The sequence below is a fragment of the Hyperoodon ampullatus genome (assembly GCF_949752795.1).
Source record: "Hyperoodon ampullatus genome assembly, chromosome: 3".
Taxonomy (NCBI): Eukaryota; Metazoa; Chordata; class Mammalia; order Artiodactyla; family Ziphiidae; genus Hyperoodon; species Hyperoodon ampullatus.
In genome coordinates this window covers 60,657,538-60,678,374 of record NC_136916.1, presented here as the reverse complement: position 1 = coordinate 60,678,374, position 20,837 = coordinate 60,657,538, and the positions used below count along the sequence as shown (strand labels likewise).

At 36.5% G+C, this 20,837-nt stretch overlaps 1 protein-coding gene across 6 annotated transcripts in view; it reads right to left on the bottom strand.

Annotated features, from left to right (window-relative positions):
• Window positions 1-20,837, bottom strand: part of LRRC49 (leucine rich repeat containing 49) — a gene marked incomplete at both ends in the record, with an annotated part of 132,834 nt that overhangs the window by 45,653 nt on the left and 66,344 nt on the right. For all 6 annotated transcript variants that reach the window (XM_079699908.1, XM_079699905.1, XM_079699906.1 and 3 more), the window contains one exon: window positions 5,654-5,801. In XM_079699908.1, coding sequence (XP_079556034.1) covers window positions 5,654-5,801 — 148 coding nt within the window. The remainder of the gene's footprint in view (window positions 1-5,653; window positions 5,802-20,837) is intronic.

Genomic DNA, 20,837 nt, shown 5'->3' with positions numbered 1-20,837 from the left:
TTACTTTCACTTTATTAATATTTATTTCTTCTCTTTACTGACTAAAAGCCATTCTTCTTAACAGAGATAACAAAAGCAAAATAGGAATTGAGGCCAGGAAGCCACATTATCTTTTGATATCATATTATCTCTTGCCATTCCTCTGGATCAGACCCCCAGAAGCTCTTACCCTGACTAACCTCCCTGCTTCTCACTTTATCACCCATCCTATCCTCCACAATTCATCCTCTGGGTTGCTACTCAGATAAACTTTTCAATAGACTAATCCAATTTAAGTATCTTAAAACTCTTTAAGGATTTCCTATGTTCAACACAAAAATCTAAACTCTTTCCTATGGCATAAAATGCCCTTCATGACTCAGCCCTTGCTGGTCATACATCCTTCTCCTCTTGCTCTTCTCCCCCATGTACAGTCAGTGCTCAGCCATGTTGAACTGCTATCAGTTGCTGTATTCTCACACCCGTCTGCATTTTGCTCGCCTTCTCTCTCCCTGGAACACTTTCCACTGATACATCCTCCTTCTTCTTTGCCCCTCTTCAAGTCTCAGGTCAAGTATTCTCTCCTTTGGAACTTTTCCTGTTTCTCCTGTAGACATAGGTGGGCTTTGCTCTTTGATATCATCGTGCTACGTGTGCGTGTGTGTGTGTGTAAACATATACATATCTATTGATCGAGCTCATCTAACTAGCTTGTCATTTTGCATTATAATCTGGCTGCATGCCTGCCTCTGTACTTGACTGTAAGTAACTTGAGGGTCTGAATTATGATTCTGATCTTGTCATCTCTAGAGTCTAATACATATCCCAGTGCAGAAACTTCAGTTCAAGGTGCCTAAGAATGTCTCAGGAATTTTTTCATGGTGACTTTAGGTCAAAAGAAATATGTTACAGCTCTGTTTACTAAGTAGTTAGTAAACAACTTAATAAGTATTCATGTTCTAGCAACTTAGTAGCCATTTGAAAAAATAATACTTTTAAATTAAAGAAAAAATGCCATTCTTGAATAACCACAATTACTTACTAATGAAATGTGTGTGTCTGTAAGGCATTACACAAATTCTCAAACACTAGAATTAGATTGGACACTGTCACCTTCATTTCCTGCTCTATACTGATTTTGGCATGGTATTTGCTTTTATCGCAACCACTGAAAGGACAGCTTTGCCAGGATATAATGCCATAGAGAGAAATATACTGTGACCTAATGTTGAAATGGTAAACTACCTTAAGCTAGTAATTTTCTCAGTGTCTCACAGATATAAAATATCATTGTGTTTTGCTTGAAAATTATAAATATTCCACAGTGCCCCTCTGAGTTCATTGCAGTATCCTTGGCATGCCGTTTGGGGAACCATGGCCCCAGTGCATAGAAGTTCATTAAAAATTTGTGTAATCCACCCCAGCTAGAATGTCCATATGGTAAATTACATAAAACTTAATCAAAAGATATCTTTAAAGAGAAAATAGTTATAGAACTGGTATCAGCAAAATTTGCCAGCCAGGTGGTAAATATTTTAGGGTTGTAGGCCATATAGTTTCTTTAACAACTGTTCAATTCTGCCACTGTAGCATCAAAGCAGATATAAATAATATATAAATGTATGGATATGACTGTGTTCTAACACAACTTTATTTACAAAAACAGGTGGCCTGCTCATGGGCTAGTGTTTGTCAACACTAGCCCATGTTGGCAAATTAATAGAAAGTCTTTTAAAAGGTATATTCTTTCCAAACTACAGTTTCTAAAAAGGTATAAACAAAAGGTGAGACAGAACACCATGAGTCTATACCAATATGAATAAGTTAATAAATTGAAATTTTTATGAGGTATGGAATTTTGTGACTTATTATAAGAAATATATATTTGGTCTTCATCCCAGTTTCTGGTTCACAGTTCCCAAAACCCTAGGAATTTCCTAAGTGTGGAGAGTGATAAAGGTGTCTTTTGTTTTGTTAACGAGGTGACTTTGGACCCCATCTAAGGATGGAGGCTGGTTGCCAGGAGAACCAACCAGGCAATTAGAGGGTTGGAACTTTCCATCCCACTCCCAGACCTCCACGGAGAGAAGAGGAGTTGGAGCTTGAATCGACTGCCAATGGCTGGGCTTCCCTGGTGGCGCAGTGGTTAAGAATCCGCCTGCCAATGCAGGGGATATGGGTTCGAGCCCTGGTCTGGGAAGATCCCACGTGCCACGGAACAATTAAGCCCATGCACCACAACTACTGAGCCCACGTGCCACAACTACTGAAGCCCGCGTGCCTAGAGCCCGTGCTCCGCAACAAGAGAAGCTGCCGCAATGAGAAGCCCACGCACCGCAATGAAGAGTAGCCTCTGCTCGCCACAACTAGAGAAAGCCCACGCACAGCAACAAAGACCCAACGCAGCCAAAAATAAATAAATAAATTTATATTAAAAAAAGACATTGGGCTTCCCTGGTGGCGCAGTGGTTGGTAGTCCGCCTGCCGATGCAGGGGACACGGGTTCGTGCCCCGGTCCGGGAGGATCCCACATGCCGCGGAGCGGCTGGGCCCGTGAGCCTGCGCGTCCGGAGCCTGCGCTCCGCAACGGGAGAGGCCACAGCAATGAGAGGCCCGCGTACAAAAAAAAAAAAAAAAAAAAAGACATTGCCAATGACCGATGATATAATCAATCATGACTATGTAATGAAGCCTCCACAAAAACTCCAAAGGGACAGGTTCAGAGAGCTTTGGGGCTGGTGAAACCTAGAGATTTGGGGAGAGTGGTGTGCTTAGAAGCTCCGTGTCCCTTCCCACATACCTTGCCCTATGCATCTTTTCCATCTGGCTGTTCCTGAGTTATATCCTTTTACAATAAACTGGTGACCTAGTAAGTAAAATGTTTCTGAGTTCTGTAAGCCTCTCTTGCAAATTAATCGAACCTGAGGAGGGGGGTTTTGGGAACATCTGATTTATAGCCAGGGGGTCGGAAGTACAGTTAACAACCTGGACTTGTTACTGGCGTCTGGTGGTGGGGAGGGGGGTGGAGAAGGGTGCGTGTGTAGTCTTATAGGACTGAGTCCTCAACCTGTGGAATCTGGTGCTATCTCCCAGGTAGACAGTGTCAGAATTGAATTGAATTCTTAGACACTGAGATGGTGTTCTGAGAATTTCTCACTGGAGCTGTGGGGAACCCTGCCTCCACCCCGTTGGAAATTGAGTCTCAGAACACCAAAAGAAAAGGGAACAAGAATAACTTCACGTGCAGAAGCCTGGCAGACAACATCTTAAAGTGAACAACATCAATAAAGAGATAAATATAAATTACGTATCACTCGACAGGATGCAGTGAGAGGAATGCAAAATCACTTGTGATATTTATGCCAGAAATCTATAACAAATAATTAACAGTAGGGAAACATCAAATAAAACCCAAATTAAGGGTAATTCTACAAAATAACTGACCTATAATCTTCATAAATGTCAAAGTCATGAAAGTCAAGGAAAGACTAGGGAACTGTTCCTGAAAAATGGTGACAATAGATACATGACAATAAAATGTACCTCTGTGCAACGTATAATTCCAAACTGGATCATTTTGCCCCACAGAACATTATTAATATAACCGGTAAAATTTGAATGTGGTGTAAGGATTAGACATGAGCAATTATTCAATGTTTATTTCCTGATTTTGTTGGTTATATTGTGTTTACATGAGAGAATGTCTTTGCTCGCAAGAAATACATACTGAAGTGTTCAGGGTGGTTGGGGAATTGAGTCAGCAGCTTACTCTCAAATGGTTCAGAAACAAAAGTCCTTTGTCCTGTACTTATAACTTTTCTGTAACTTTGAGATTATTTCCATTAAAAATTTTTTTAATTTCTAAAATTAAACAGTGGAAGAGCAGATGTGCAAGGATTACTGCTCTGTATTAGCAGAAGAGCTGGCCCTGTTCCCATCCCAGGTGATTTTCCTCATTTCCTTACCAAGCAAACACATCCTAGGGAATGTACAAGGACAGTAATTATAGACAGTATTGTTCTCCTTTATTTAAGGCATGGAAATAGGTAAACTTTACTCAACAAACAAGGCTTTACTGAACTTTACTACATTCTTAGCATTGTGTGAGATAGAGAAGGAAAGGAAATAAACATGTATAGAACATCTGCATGTATCAGGCTAGGAAGACAAAGAATGGCTTCTGCCCTCAAGGACGATGTACATCAGTTGAGTAGGCAAGACTGGCATAAATTCACATGAGAAACATACTATATAATTACTAATTTATTTAATTGGTTAGCTTCTTTTCTCACCCTGTTCCTTGCAACCTCATCAGGAGATCAATTAGAAGTACCAAAGATGCTTAATTAAGAAAGACCTGGAAATAAGGGTAAAACTACAAGACAGAGTTGCCAGTATAGATCCAAACAAACTGAGAGGACAAAGAACCTTTCCTCTACACTGGAACAGAGAGAGGTAGAACCTCAGAAGACTGCTGGTATTTACAAATTCACCAACACTTTGTCTGTTAGCCACCTTAGATGTCCATAATATTGCTGAGGTAGAAATGTGAATGGCCCACAGTGTGAAACCAGTGGACAGGCAATGAGTCAACTGGCAATTGAATAAACCTAGCTGATCACTCAGAATCCGTATCAGGGAATTCCCTGGCAGTAGTTAGGACTCCGAGCTTTCACTGCCAAGGGTACAAGCTCAGTCCCTGGTCGGGGAACTAAGATTCCACAAGCCATGAGGTGTGCCAAAAAAAAAAAAGAATCCACATCAAAATTAGCAGAGTCTAGAAGTAAGAAAACAGTGGAGGTTTAGGATATTTTTCTAGGTCAGAGATTATCAAAATGAGATCATTAACAGATATTTTCTGAGATAATAAAATGTTCAAATAAATTTGGGATGCAATGAAACAAATTAAGGCAAGTTTCTTTATTACAGAACTTCTTGGAGCCTAAAGTATGCTAATGTGCATTGTACACCTAAAAGGAGGGGTATTATTACATGCGGCATTTCACTTAGATCAGGAGCCATATCGAAACTTCTAAGTGTAGAAAACGTCTACCATGGAGACAGAATGAATAAAAAAAGAGATAGCTACTTTGAGAGGTATAGCATCAATAGTAATAATAATAATAATAATAATGATAGCTCCCTATTATGCTTCCTGGGAGCCTAACACTGTTCTAAGGTTTAGTGCTTCATTTTATCTTGACAACAACCCTATGACATAATATAATTATGATCCCCATTTTACCTTGAGGAAAATTAGATAGAAAGGTTAAGTAAATTGTCGAAGGTCATATGACTAGAAAATGGTCAAGCCAGGATGCAGACTCAAGCAGTCTGGCTCCAGCACCCCTGTTCTTAACCATTACACTATATAACTTATCAACGAAATTCTTATTCATTTATTTCAAAGTAAATTATTAACTGGATATTAAGCAAGAATGAAAAACAAGCATGATGACTAACTTTAAAAGAAGGCTAGGAATTTAATTCAATGAAATTGGGAACACAGATAGGAGGTAAAAAACTTGTCATTATAATTATGAAGTATATAGTCATGATAATCCATAGTTCATTAAAAATAAGAAGCATTTCAAGCAAAGAATATGCAACCCAATGTTCTAACCCATGCTAACTAAAACAATATGGTGAGCAGTTTAGAAGAGTTCTCACTCACCGTGATTCTCTTCATATCTAGCTGGCGCAGCTGCATCATATTCTGAAGGATAGTGTGCTTGTACCATGACTCTTGAGCTATTGGATTGCCATCAAAAGTGATGTCTGAGAGAGAAGTAGAATCAGCAAGGCAGCAAACACTCTCAAAACTGCAGGAAAGACAGAAACCACTGGATTACTGTGAGACCTTCAGATAGTACTTTGTTTTGTTTCATACACATTATTTTTTAGAACAGTTTTAGATTTACAGTAAAATTGAGAAGATAGTACAGACTTCCCACATGCTCCACACCAAGTTTCCCTGATTATTAACATCTTGTATTAGTATAGTACATTTTTTACAATTAATGAACTAATATTGATATATTCTTACTAACTCAAGTCAATATTTTATCCAGATTTCTTTAGTTTTACACAATGTCCTTTTTCTGTTCCAAGATCCCATCCAGGATACCACATTACATTTAGTTGTGATGTCTCCTTAGGCTCCTCTTGGCTGTGACATTTTCTTAGACTTTCCTTATTTTTGATCATCTTGACAGTTTTGAGGAGTACTGATCAGTTATTCTGCAGGCTGCCCCTCTACTGAAATTTGTCTGATTTTTCTTTCATGATGAGATTAGGGTTATGGTACATACTATTAACTAATATGATTTATCACTGTTGAAGTTGACCTTGATTACCTAACTGAAACAGTGTTTGTCAGGTTTCTCCAACGTAAAGTTATTCTTCCCTCCCCTTCTTTCCATACTGAATTCTTTGGAAGGTGGTCATTATGTGCAGCCCATACTTAAGGAGTGGAAGTGCAGTTTCCTCTCATTGAGGGCACAGTATCTACATAATTTATTTGGAATTCTTCTTCCCAGGGAGTTTGTCTTTTCCCTGTGTATTTATTTATATCAGTTTTGATTCATGGACATTTCATTTCATTCTTTGGGTTATAATCCAGTACTAGTTTACTTATTTTATTGTTCAAATTGTTCCAGCTTTGGCCATTGGACCTCTTTCAGCTGGCTCCTATGTCCATTTGACATACCCCTATTAAATACATGGATTTTTTGTTTTTGTAGGCACTTCCTTACCTTCTAGCATTATAAGATACTCTAGACTCATATATTTCCTACCCCAGTCCTAGAATCAGCCGTTTCTTCAAGAAGCCATGATTCCCTTTATTGGGGAATGGCATTAGAAACAAAGATCTAGTGGCTAGGTGTATTATTTACTACTAGGTGTCATTTCTTTTAGGCCCTCTGATGACAGAGCAAGGAAATATATGTGTGTATACCAACCTGTGCGTATACGTATATCGATATTTCTCTATGAAACCATCTGTGCCTACATTAAGCTAACCATGAGTTCAAACTGATGTCTCCAACTCTAATCTATTACCAAAGGGATCATTCTAGCTTCTTTCCCTTACTTATCTGTAAATTCCTACTCCAACAAGGAGAAATCTGGCTCCCACCATCTCTCATCCATTTAGTTAATTATTAATTCCAGAATATATGTATAGTGGTATCAGAATTTTCAATTTGTACCCCCATGGGAAATAACTTTATTAAAAAAAGCATAATGATAATGTGTAATTCCTTTTGCATCTAGTCTTACAGACTCATTTCCAAAGTTACTTAGGTCAGCACCTTCCCCTCCCACTCTTCCCTACTCATCATACCTTCAAGAAGGTTGTTCCATACAATTGAAATACAGTTACAATCTCCTGTCATAGTCTATATTCATTTCTTCCTGGGATCCTCCAACCTCCTAAATTATTTTTTTAATACGCATACATTAAAGTTCACTCTTTGTGCTGTAAAGTACTATGGGTTTTGACAAATGCATAATGTCATGTATCCACCAAGAAAGTATCATATAAAATAGTTTCATTGCCCTAAAAAATCCCCTATTTAACCATCCTCCTCTCTCCCTGAATCTCTGGCAGCCACTGATCTTTTCACTGTCTATATAGCTTTGTTTTTTCCAGAATTTCATATAGTTGGAATCATATATTATAGCTTGTAGCCTTTTCAGATTGACTTCTTTCACTTAGCAGTATGCAGTTAAGGTTCATCTGTACCTTTCCGTGGCTTCATAGCTTCTATTTTTTAAAAAATCACTGAGTAATAATATTCCATTGTCTATATGTACCACAGTTTGTCCATTCACCTATTGAAGACATCTTGGTTGCTTCCAGTTTTCAGTGATATGAATAAAGTGGCTTAAATATTCATATGCAGGTTTTTGTGTGAACATAAATTTTCATCTCAGTTGGGTATTGAATTGCACTCAGTAGTGCAATTGCTGGATTGTACGGTAAGACTATGTTTAGCTTTCTAAGAAAACACCAAACTGTCTTCCAAAGTGGCTGTGCCATCTTGCATTCCTACTGGCTCTACATTCTTATCAGCATCTCCTATTTGTCAGTTTTTAAAAAAATTTTATTCATTCCAATAGGTCTGTAGTGGTCTCATTGTTTTAATAGGCAACTCCCAAATGACAAAGATGTTGAGCATTTTTTCATATGCATATTTGCTACTGGTATACCTTCTCTGCATTTTCAGCTCTTGGGGCCATTTTTAATTGGGCTCTTTGTTTCTTTATTGTTGAGTTTTAAGAGTTTTTTTGTCATATCATGAATATGTCTTTTATCAGATATATGTTTTGCAAATATTTCTCCCAGTCTGACTTGCCTTTTCATTTTCTTAATTGCATCCTTCACAGGGCAGAAGTTTTTTATTTTAACTATGTCCAGCTTAACAATTTTCTTTTTCATGGATCATGCTTTTGGTGTTGTATCTAAAAACTTGCCAAACCCAACATTGCCTAGATTTTCTCTTAAGTTTTCTTCTAGAAGTTCTATAGTTTTGTGTCTTATATTTAGGTATGATCCATTTTGAGTTAATTTTGCAACAGGTATAAGGTCTATGCCTAGATTCAATTTTATATGAATATCCAGTTGTTACAGTGCCATTTATTGAAAAGACTATTCTTTCTCTATTGAATTGCCTTTGCTCCTTTGTCAAAGATCACTTGACTATATTTGTGTAGGTCTATTTTGGGACCCTCTATTCTCCTCCATTGATATATGTGTCCATTCTTTCACCAATACCATGCTGCCTTGATTACTGTACCTTTACAGTAAGTCTTGAAATAGGTTAGTGTCAGTCCTCCAACTTTGTTCTCCTTCAGTATCATGTTGCTATTCTAGGTCTTAGCTTTTCCATATAAACTTTAGAATCCATTTGTCAATATTTGCTTGCTGGGATTTTGATCAGGACTTTCATTTCTTTATTGAGGTACAGGTGACATACAACACTGTATTAATTTCAGGTATACACATGATTCAATATAGGTATATACTGCAAAATGTTCACCATGATTAAGTCAGTTAACATCCATTACCATACATAGTTACAGAATATTTTTTCTTGTGATGAGAACTTTTAAGATCTATTCTCTTAGCAATCTTCAAATATGAAATACAGTATTAACTATAGTTGACACGCTGTACATTACATCCCCATGACTTATTTATTCTATAAGTGGAAGTTTGTACTTTTGACACCCTTCACCCATTTAACCCACCCCTTACCTAATCTGTTTTATATATATATGAGCTTGGTATTTCATTTTATTTATTTATTTTAGATTTCACATATAAGTGAGATCATACGGTATTTGTTTTTCTCTGACTTATTTCACTTAGCATAATGCCCTCAAGGTCCATCCATGCAGTTGCAAATGGCAAGATCTCATTCTTTCTTATGGCTGAATATTACTCCATTGTGCATGTGTGTGTGTGTGTGTCACATTCTCTTTATCCATTTATCCATCAATGGACACTTAGGTTGTTTCCATATCTTGGCTACTATAAATAATGCTGCAATGAACATGGGGGTGCCTGTATCTTTTTGAGTTACTGTTTTCATTTTCTCCAGATAAATACCCAGAAGAAGAACTGCTGGATCACATGGTAGTTTTATTTTTAATTTTTAAGGACTTTCATTTTTTAAAGAAGGGAATAATCACTTTTCTAAATAATACCCCAGAGCAGACTGATACAACTCATTTAAATTAGAATCACTCTCTTTAATGACTACTCAAATAACTAATGTAAACAGGCCTAAAAGTACTTTAGGACTACTTTACTTATATTTAGGAACTATACTAAATATCTTTCTGTGTTAAGAAAAACTAGAGGATATAGAATATTTATGGTATAGAAAATAACCTATATGCTTGACAATTAAGGTTGAGATGATATCTGTAGCAAAAATAAAGTTCATTATGCTTTTTTATTGTCATATTTAAGTATTTCTTCTATGTTTTCCTCCCATTCAAGGTAGAGATACTCTGCTATCAATTATTTTACCTCAGAGCTTATCTTTACCAATCTAAAAGGTAAATCTCATAATTCATATACACATTATGGTTTTTGAGACGTAGTTGAGAATTAGGGAAGGCGCTATTTAAAAGGCTAGTATATGCAAATAAAATGAGTGTTCATGCATTTAGACTTAATAATCACTTTGAGTATAAATAAACGAGAACAAACATGGCAATTTTTCCTACTTAGCACTGATAAAATTCTTTTTTTCATCAATATAAAATATCTCAGAACAGTTTATGGTGTTTAAGATGAACGTTTGAAAGATGCTTCTCTCCTTCCCTCATAGTTTTTTATGTAAAGGTAGAATAAAATAAAATGCTTCTGATAACTTTAAAACTGAAACACAAGGCAAACTTTTACTCCTTCACATTGTTAAGTGAACTAACTCATCACCTTCCCTTCACAAATCTGCTTCTCCATGCACATTCCATAACTGATTAAGTCATCAAGGCAGTTGCCACTATGAGCCAGTCTCTTACTTAGAAATTGATGACTGAGAATGGGAACTGTGAAGGGTCATCACAGGATTTTAAGCAAGGTGGGGGCTAATGTGATTAGAATAATCATAACTTAGTAACATTACGGAAGGCATAAAGGAAAAAAAAGAGTTAAAGAGTAAAAAACCAGTTATAAAGTAGATTGCAGTAAGTAATAGAGGTGAAAAAAGTAAGGGTCAAGCATATCTACGGTAGTAGCTATGAGAGTAAAGAGGAGGGAATAGGTTCTACAGAAATTCAGAGAGTAGTATGAACAGAAATTAGTCATTATTTGGGTGTGAGGAAGAGAGGAATCTGGAAAAACATTCAGGTTTCTCTCTCGGGTTAATGATTGAGGTGGTGATTACAAGGGTGTATAGTTTGTCAAGATTCACTGAGCTTTACACATAAAATGGGTGCATTTTATTACATGTAAATTATATCTCAATAAATTGATTGACAAAGAAACCTAAAGTATTAAAAAATACATGTTTGACAGATCACCTTTTCCTCTATCAGCTCTCCTTTATGAGGAACACTATGCTACACTGGTGGCCAGTGGCTATTAGCACATGTTTCCAAAAGGCTTTCATTACGTTTTCCTCCAACTACCACAGGATGGGATAACTTAATTTCAACATTAAGATATTAACTAATGTGAGAAGCAGAGGCAACATAGCTCTTCTATGTTGAAGAGCATTTTTCTTCAGTGGCCCAACACATCTGAACAGAATTAAACTGTAAGCTATGACCAGGTAAGACCACTATGACCTGATATCTGTCACTAATTAGGTAGATGCAATAAAAAGTGGAAAAATATGTCCAGAAGCACAGAGAAGCTGGAAAACTTCATTCATTGTAGATATATTCTAATTTTATTGTTATTTACTATTTTTTTACAAACTGGACTGCAGAGAGTCTATGATTTATTTCTTATTGCAGGTATAATTTTAAACTGAAATGATTATAACTGTCCCCAGCTCTACCTCTCAAGTATTCCCCTGGAGAATGGAATTAGTCTAATAATTTCTAAATGGGTGCTGTTAAACACAAAACTAAACAGTATCTTCACTGAATTCAAATACTGTAAAGCACATTAGTGAATATAGGAGAAAACATTATGCCTAGTGAATGTACTCATCATGAAGCACTTCAGAGATCTAGAAGACCTGTTCATGCCCATCTGGTTTATGTCTGTAATTCAAGCACAACCAAAAAAGAGGCACTAGGAATGGGAAAATCATTTCAATCCTTAGCAGGTACTTTCCTGGCAACCCTTTCCAGAGCAGCAGCTAGCATTTACACCCAGACTGAAGTCTTTATGCTTTGAATAGTTTTATTAAAGTAAAAATAGATTTGTATTTGATCCAGAAGATTCCTCACAAAATTTCATTTCCATCTGCAAGGCATGTGACCAGTAAACATGCCAGACATTCCTAGAAATGTACAGACAAAGTGCATATGATTTTAAAGACATTCTCTAATCAAATAAAACCAGACTCCTTAAGTACAAATACAGGCTAATGAAGGGTTATATCCTACCTAACCAAAGAAAGTCTAAATCAGATTGTTAAAAAACAAAAACACTTGTAAATACAACACTAAATATAGTGGGGTAGTACTGGCTTTTAAATAGAGTCTCTCCTTTATTAAGAACACTCAGTTGCTTGTCTCTTCAAAGTTCCGAGCATGGAAAAGTTTTGGTCCAAAGGCTGACATTTAACTCATAATTTGACTTTAATCGTTTTCCAGATTACTCATACTTTTGTTCTTCCCCTAGCAGTCTCCTCCCAATGCCACATCTGCTTCCTATCTGCTAAAGAACCTATAGAGGAACAATCTGTCCCTACTGATCAAAACTTTCATCTCAAAAGGAAAATGAACTATTTCAGTCCGTTTTATGCTTACTTAATAAAATACTGAGAAAATATAAAATTCCCATATATGCATGTATACCACATAGATATTTAACTAAGAATTCCCAAATACCAGTCAAATTTCTCCAATTAGAAAGTTCTCCCCAAAAGTAAGATAGGTACTCGAGTAAAAAGGGTTTTACTCTTTCATACCAATGAAGTATCAAGTACTCTAGAATAATCTTAATGAAAAGCTCACTTATTTTATACTGGTAAGTGAGAATTTTACTGAATAGTTACTATGTGTCTAGTAGGCTAAACTGAAATGGAACAGTAGAATAAATCAAGTGTGCTCACAAGGACTGAAATATATACAATTAATAAACATAAAATAACTAGAAAGATCAATAAGATAATATCTAAGTCTTAAAGAATGAAGCACAGTTAAAGAAAAGAGCATATAATGACAGTGTTTGTATTTCTGATAAAATGATGAACTAAGTTTGTGGACTGAGACTCTTGCTAAAAACAACTAAAAATGGTGCATAAAATATATTTTAAAAATCCTCTCAAATGCATCCATAACCTGTTTAAAAAAAAAAAAAAAAAGGGCTTCCCTGGTGGCACAGTGGTTGGGAGTCTGCCAGCCGATGCAGGAGGCAAGGGTTCGTGCCCCAGTCCGGGAAGATCCCACATGCCGTGGAGCGGCTGGGTCCATGAGCCATGGCCACTGGGCCTGCACGTCCGGAGCCTGTGCTCCGCAACGGGAGAGGCCACAGCCGTGAGAGGCCCGCGTACCGAAAAAAAAAAAAAAAAAAAAAAGAAATATGCAAGCCAAAAATAAAAGTAAAGGTGGGAAGCCAGAGAGGTAAGCAGAATGTTGAAACTGACCTTTTTGTTGTGAGGGTACTTATTGAACCCAATGAACCTGAGCTCTGGTTTACATGATCTTCAAAGCTGGAGGACAGAAGACAAATCCCAGTGGCCAGCCAAGTTGGAGAGCCTACTGGAGACCTGTCCATAACCCTGCGACCCCAAGGGCTAGGGTCTCAATATAGGGTGAGTTATAAACTTTTCCACCTACTACCCCAGGAATATTGCCTATCTCAAAACCTGGGGCTAAGAACTGGAGGAAAATTCTTCCCTGGTTACTTGTAACCACAAACCACAATTTGCAACCTGAATCCACACTAAATGGGTGGTCTAAAATGTTTCAAGAGGAGAATTGATATTTTGAAGAGGTTGAGGGCTTCTTATGTCCATAGGCATCTGACAGAAACAAATGAAACCCCTCCATGGAGAAACCTACCTTTATACAAGACCCCAAGAATTCCCAAAGATAGGTACCAAGATAAATACACAGTTCACAGTTCAAAAGGAAATAAAACACTCTAACAGCCAGCAGAAACAACAGGTGACACTGTCAAACTGGCTATGACTTCTTCATATAATGGGATCAACAAACAGAATATAAAAATTATAATATATTCCAAGAAATAAAAACAGGTTTAAAAATGTGAGTAAACTCCAAGAAGATCTGAAAAGGCACAGAACTTCTAGAGATCAAAAAAAATTTTTTAATTAAAGTAAAAAAGTCAAAGGCAGTGGATGGAGATAAAGGGAATCAAGCACTTACCCTATTTTCCTTGCACAAACCAAAAAGCTAGTTAAAGTTTTCTTTATAGAAGAAACATAGCTTAAAAAATGAAGAATGATAGAATATCACCATTTGTAACCCCCAAAGAAGTAATGGATTCAGACAACAATCATCAGTAACTACTAAAATACTTAGGTGAAAAGATGATGGGGAACTTTATTAAAAATGGAATAAGCTAACAACCGTTGAACCCCATAATCAGTTTTAGCATTATAGTAAGCAAAAATAACATGCATTTTTTCATATATATATATATATATATATATATATATATATATATATATGTATTGGGTTGGCCAAACGAACTTTTTGCCCAATCCAATATATATGTATAGGTATATACATATATATATATATTTTCTCCATATACATTTTCTTTCACTTTCCTGTTTCTTTTGGCGCTCCATAACAAGTAACCATCTGTGTTTGATACATGTTAATTAATATTAGTCACTAGAATTCTTTTTAGTACATGATGGTAGTAGGGGGTTCTTAGAAATGAATGGTTCTAAAGAATCTCAAGATACCTTCTAATAATAAGTCATTACGTTTTTGTCCCAAAGCAAAAATATGCTGGAAAAAAATTTTCACACTGTATGAAAAAGAACTCCAAATTTCCCTTGGGGAAACTATTAGTAGTTTAACCCATTCATCACAATATTTAAAAGATTTTAATATTTGAGAAGCTAAAGTGACAACAGAGAGAAATAAAGAGAAGACTGTGGATATAGATAGAATCAAAAAGAAAGTGAAAAGGAGACCTAAAGAGTTGAACAGAAGTAATAGAGAAAAATGTTAAACTGTCTCTTTACATATCTTTTGTTACAACAATGCCATGACAACAATTCAATAAGGAGAATATCTATTATGTCTGCATGCATCTGGTTGACAGAAGACACCAGCACAGAGTTGAGTGTCTCAATTGCAGATGACAATTCTATTAGCTTTCTCCAGGCTACAATGATCATTTTCTAGCGGTAAGATGGAAAAAAAAACAACATAGCTTCAGTCTCAGGTGATTCACAATGACTCTGATTACTGAGGGTAGATTTCAGGACCTGATAATGTTCTTGTAATGCTAATTTGTGACACTGAAACCAAATTTAAAATGACAAAGGAAGTTCTTAATGACATATTTCCTCTTACTGGATTGATATGTGAATTACAGAAGAAAAAAAGGATTCTTTGCAGTCTCAAATATGATAATGATAATTCTAAAAGGCATGATCATTTTAGCCACTTTAGACCTTTATATTGTTTACTAATTCCATGAGCTATAAAGCAGGTTAAATAATATCCCCACATACAAAGAGACGTAAACTCAGTACTGAGTAGGTAAGCAGCTCTCTGAGAAAACAACAACCTGATGTAGCATTTGCCAATTCCATGGTGTAAATATTTCCAACATGGCCAGTTTTAAGCTATGAAGATGATGTTGCTGAGGTGAGGAGATGCACCTAAATTGGTCTAGTGAGCCAGTACAAGCTGGCCTCAGCACACCAATGCAGACCAAATTCCTCTTTTACAGTTAATGGAAGGACAGCTATTATTCTATCATGAAAAAATTTTGTTATTTGGAGGAACTTCCTCCTAATGTTGGTTTTACAATATTTTTGAACTTTTTATCAACATGTAATACATAGAAAGACTACCAATCACAAGTACACAACTTGATGATTCTGCGCAAACTGAACATACCCATGTAACTAGTACCCAGATCAAAATATTACCCACACCCTGATGCCTCCCTCTGTGTCCCCTTACAGCCATTACACCTCCCAAAGGTAACCACTCTCCCAATTCTAACACTATAGATACAGATTTGCCTGTTTTAGATAAAATTGTATAGATGCATTTGTTTGAATCTGGCTTCTCTTGCTACACGTTTTGTTTTTTTGAGATTCATCCGTATTGTATGTAGCTGTAGTTTGATGATTTCACATTGCTGGGTAGTATTCCATTACATAAAAAAAGCATTCAATTTACTTCCTCTATTCTACTATTAGTGGACAATTGTTTGCAGTCTGGTGTTATTATAAATAGTGAAACTAAGAATATTAAGCTTTTCTGTGGATTATAAACCTAGGAGTAGAACTGCTGAGTATAAAGTATCCTATTAAGTTCAACTTAATAGATACTGCCAGAGTTTTACAAAATGATTCTACCTATTTACACTCCCACTAGCAGGTATGAGAGCTTCAGTAGCTCCACATCTTCGCCAATGCTTCTTATAATACATTAGACATTGACAAATCGTACAATCTTGTCTTCTTTTAAAATATTAATTCGTCTATATTTCAGTAGCTGCTAATACTGGCTGGGCAACAGAATCATTTGTGGAGCAGCTTATTGAAAAATACAAATACTTAGAACCCATCCAGATCTAAATCAGAATCTCTAGGAGTAGGGTCATAGATGAATAATTCCTAATAGTTCTATAGGTGATTCTAATGCAAAGTCAAAGTTTGAGACCACTGAGGTAAACTTCAATATCCCCTTAAAACTACAGATTTCTAATGTGAACTTCACAATTCCTTGCTAATATTAAGAAAGGATTCACAATTCTAAGGAGAAAGAGGACTTCTCCAAAGTCACACTGTGATATACTGGCCCATGTTCACAAATATAATATGTCAAAAAATGGCAAACTATCTAAATGACCATCAATAAGGGACTCATTAAATAAATTAAGATTAATCCATTCAATGAAATTAAATATAGCCATTAAAGAGAATGAGATGCACATGCAGGGCTGATATACACTTTGTATAACTAACTGCCTTAGTTAAAATTCTGAAATACTTCCATGCCAGGTGATAAAGACCACTGCTCTCAAAATACCTAAATGCCCCTCCTCACTGCTCCACTCTCAGCCCTGAGGTGCCCTTGTACCTCCTATTATTTTGGCAGCAAAAAGATTAACCTTTGACATAGCAGGGGCCTCGAGATCCAGTTTAGCACCTATTCTGACCGAATCAGTGTCCATGCATTAAAAAAATTTTGTTTTGAAAACCTCACTTCACTCCATAATTATGCAACAAAAAATCTAAAGTGTGGAATGAGATTAAATCAGCAGTCTTCTCCATATCTGTTCCTTTCTGCCTTCCTTTTATTCTGCTTATAAAAGTAATACATAATCTGTGAGGAAATTTGGAAAAGTATAAAAACAAAATTTGGAAAAAAAACAAAACCATGTGAAATCTTTCCTCCTAAAGATATATATATAGAGATAGATAGATAGATAGATAGATAGATATACAAAATGTAGAGCATTTTATATGAAATAGCTTTGTATACTGCTTCCTTAATATTCTACTAACACTTTTGCATCTCATTATTTTAAAATTATTATTTTAATGAATGCATAGTATTTCAATGTTTTTAGAATATCATAATTTTTTTAACCTGCTGAATTCTAGTCATCTATGGAACAAATCTGCTATATTAAAATGGAGAGAAATTACAAGAAATAATATATACGAGAAATAAACCTTGAAAGATTTTTGTTTGTGGTAATGAATCTTGGGGACTATATTGTAAGGTTTAGTTGGCAAAAAACAGAAATATTTAATCAGATATAAGCAAATATATTTTGGTCTTGGCATAGTAATTTGAGATTAGGGATAATAAACAAGAATAAACTGAGCAGTTTAAATCTTAATTCGGTGGAGGTTCTTGAAGAAATTTGTATAGAAAACAAATAATGAAATCATTTTGGTAAAAAGTGATATACTGGGCTTCCCTGGTGGCACAGTGGTTGAGAGTCTGCCTGCCGATGCAGGGGACACGGGTTCGTGCCCCGGTCTGGGAAGATCCCACATGCCGCGGAGCAGCTTGGCCCGTGAGCCATGGCTGCTGAGTCTGCGCGTCCGGAGCCTGTGCTCCGCAACGGGAGAGGCCACAACAGTGAGAGGCCCGCATACCACAAAAAAAAAAAAAAAAAAAAAAAAAAAAAAAAAAGTGATATACTGAGCCTGTGTGCTTAGAATTTCCAGGCATAGTACCTGTCTTCTTTTTCTCTCTGGCATGTTCATGATCAGCATAAATAAAACTAATGTTTTAATCCATGGGGCCTTGCTACACTATCCACTGCATAGAGGAAACCATAGACTGAAAGATAGTGGTGCTCATTCTACTGGTAATTCTCATGAGTTGGCTTGGGTTACTTATGATGGTGGCAGCCTGCATCCTTGACTATTCTTACTGTCTTTTGCTGCCATCAAAGAGACTGCCAGAGGGGGTAGGATAGGTAAACTTGGATAAGAATAGATCTGTGCCTCCACTCTTGGATACCTATGTTGTTTCCATTTTGAACTGCTATTAAAAAATTCTGTAATGAGTATCCTTGTAGCACTAGTTTGGTAGGGTTAGCAACAAAGTACCACAAACTGGGTAGCTTAAACAATAGAAATTCATTTTCTCATAGTTCTGGAGGATAGAAGTCCAAGATCAAGGTGTCAGCAGGGTTTATTTTTTCTGAGGCCTCTCTCTTTGGCTTGTAGATGGCCATATCTTATCCCCGTCTTCACACACATGGTTTTCTTCTGTGTGTGTGTGTGTAGAGGTGTCCTATTCTTATCAGAATTAGGACCCACCCATATGACCTCATTTTACCTTAATTACTTCTTTAAATGTCCTGTCTCCAAATAAGGTCATATTCTGAGTTACCAGGGATTAGGACTTCAACATATGCATGGTGGTGGTGGGGGGAGAACACGCTTCAGCCCATAGCACTCATATATATAAGTCTTTATGCATATTCTTAGGTTTGATCCCTATATCCCTATCCATCACTTACTTCTCTTTCTGAATCATGAACTGCCAAAAGTATCTATCTCTTATTCAAATGGCAGTTACATTAAATTTCATTTGCTACATGATCCAGACAGAATGACTGTAAGGAAGAGTTCAGTGTGAAACTGGTATTTGTGAATACGGCACCATTTCCCTTAAGATTTCATCAGAACATTAAATATTCATTGTAGCACTTTTGACTTTCCCAACCAATTTAAACTACAGTAGCATAATGTAACACTGCTACTTATCTCTTCATTTGAACAAAAGATTCCTGAAATCTCTCATTTCATTTTATAGTCAAGTCACAAGAATAATAACAATAATGCATTCATTCAGGAACCATGGGGCTCTCCTCTAAACTGAATAGCATCATCTTATAGTACTATATAAATCATATTCCTTCACTCATGAGGAATATGACAATTTCTATATATTCAGGTTCTCAAGTAATAACTCCCAGTGCTGGTTATCTAGCCCACATGGGCATAGTTGCATAGTTAGAAGAGTTTTCACTTCATATTACAAACCTTTAGCTATCTGCAGCCTTTGGGAAAGGGATAGATAATTTATTAACAGAGTAACACATTGTACTACAATTTTGTTTTAATTGTTAATATGGAAAAGAAAGGTTTAAAGGGCATTGTGTATGATAGGCACTGGGATTATTGCTAAGGACAGAAGGATGAGTAAAATTGAATTTCTACTCTTAAGGAAATTACATTCTGATAGGAGAGATAAGTATATACACGCCTACATGCATGTATACACATATATGTGAGGTAAATGCAGGGGCGTAAACTGAATGTCCCAGTCCATCTTCCAAAAAACAATATAAGAACTACAAGAACAACAGACAAATCACATAAAACCAATGCCCATAACATAACAAAAAGACAAAGAATGCCCAAGTATCAAATTACCTATAAGTAGGTAATATAGAAGGACACTTTGGAAAAAAACTCTGTCCAAGAGAGAAAAGGGGGGCCTCCCTGGTGGCGCAGTGGTTGAGAGTCCGCCTGCCGATGCAGGGGATACGGGTTCGTGCCCCGGTCTGGGAGGATCCCATATGCCGCGGAGCGGCTGGGCCCGTGAGCCATGGCTGCTGAGCCTGTGCATCCGGAGCCTGTGCTCCGCAATGGGAGAGGCCACAACAGTGAGAGGCCCGCGTACCACCAAAAAAAAAAAAAAAAAAAAAAGAGAGAAAAGGGGAACTAGTAGTGGGACTAAGACTAATTTACAATCACCCAAGAAAGAGAAAGTCCACACTAGGTGCAAAAATATTGGAGAGTGCCATTAGATCAGAGCATGTACTACATGGAATGGACTTTTAAGAGTACATGATTAGCTGTGGCAGTCTTCAAAAATTCATTGCTCTTGAGATGATAGAAAGAAAGGTAAAGGAGGTCTTTGGAAATTGGATGGTGAAGGTGAAAATGGGCAAAGGGGCAAAAGGGGAAAATGTAGAGGCTTGCAAGACAAAAGAGAACCCCAAAAATAAAGATTAGAAAGAAGATACACAACCCCTTCTCCCCAATGTGCGCGCACACACACACACACACACACACACACACACACACTGTACTTTTGCTACACTGAGAGAAGATACCCTTGACTTAAGATTCTTGTAAATCACCCAAACTCACAAAATAAGCTGGCAAATCTGACTAAATCTATACCAAGTATTTTAAGAATACAAAATCAAACCCACTTAAGCTGATGAAAATTCCCTCCCACCTCGAAAAGAAATATGCAGAACAAGAAAGCTATAATATGATATTCCACACTGAATTAATTATCCTCAAATAAGCATTTGGAGGTATGAAAAACCACCTTGAATATAAAATTCAAAAATTAAAAGCAGAAATGGACAATAACAGGAAGAAATAAAAATAGAGTTGATTGAACTTAGGAAAGAAATGAAAGGAAAAGACAAAATCATTGCAGAATCAAAGATTAAATTACAAAGTCCCCAGGGGAGACTGGATCCAAATAAAATTTTACTAAGGGACATT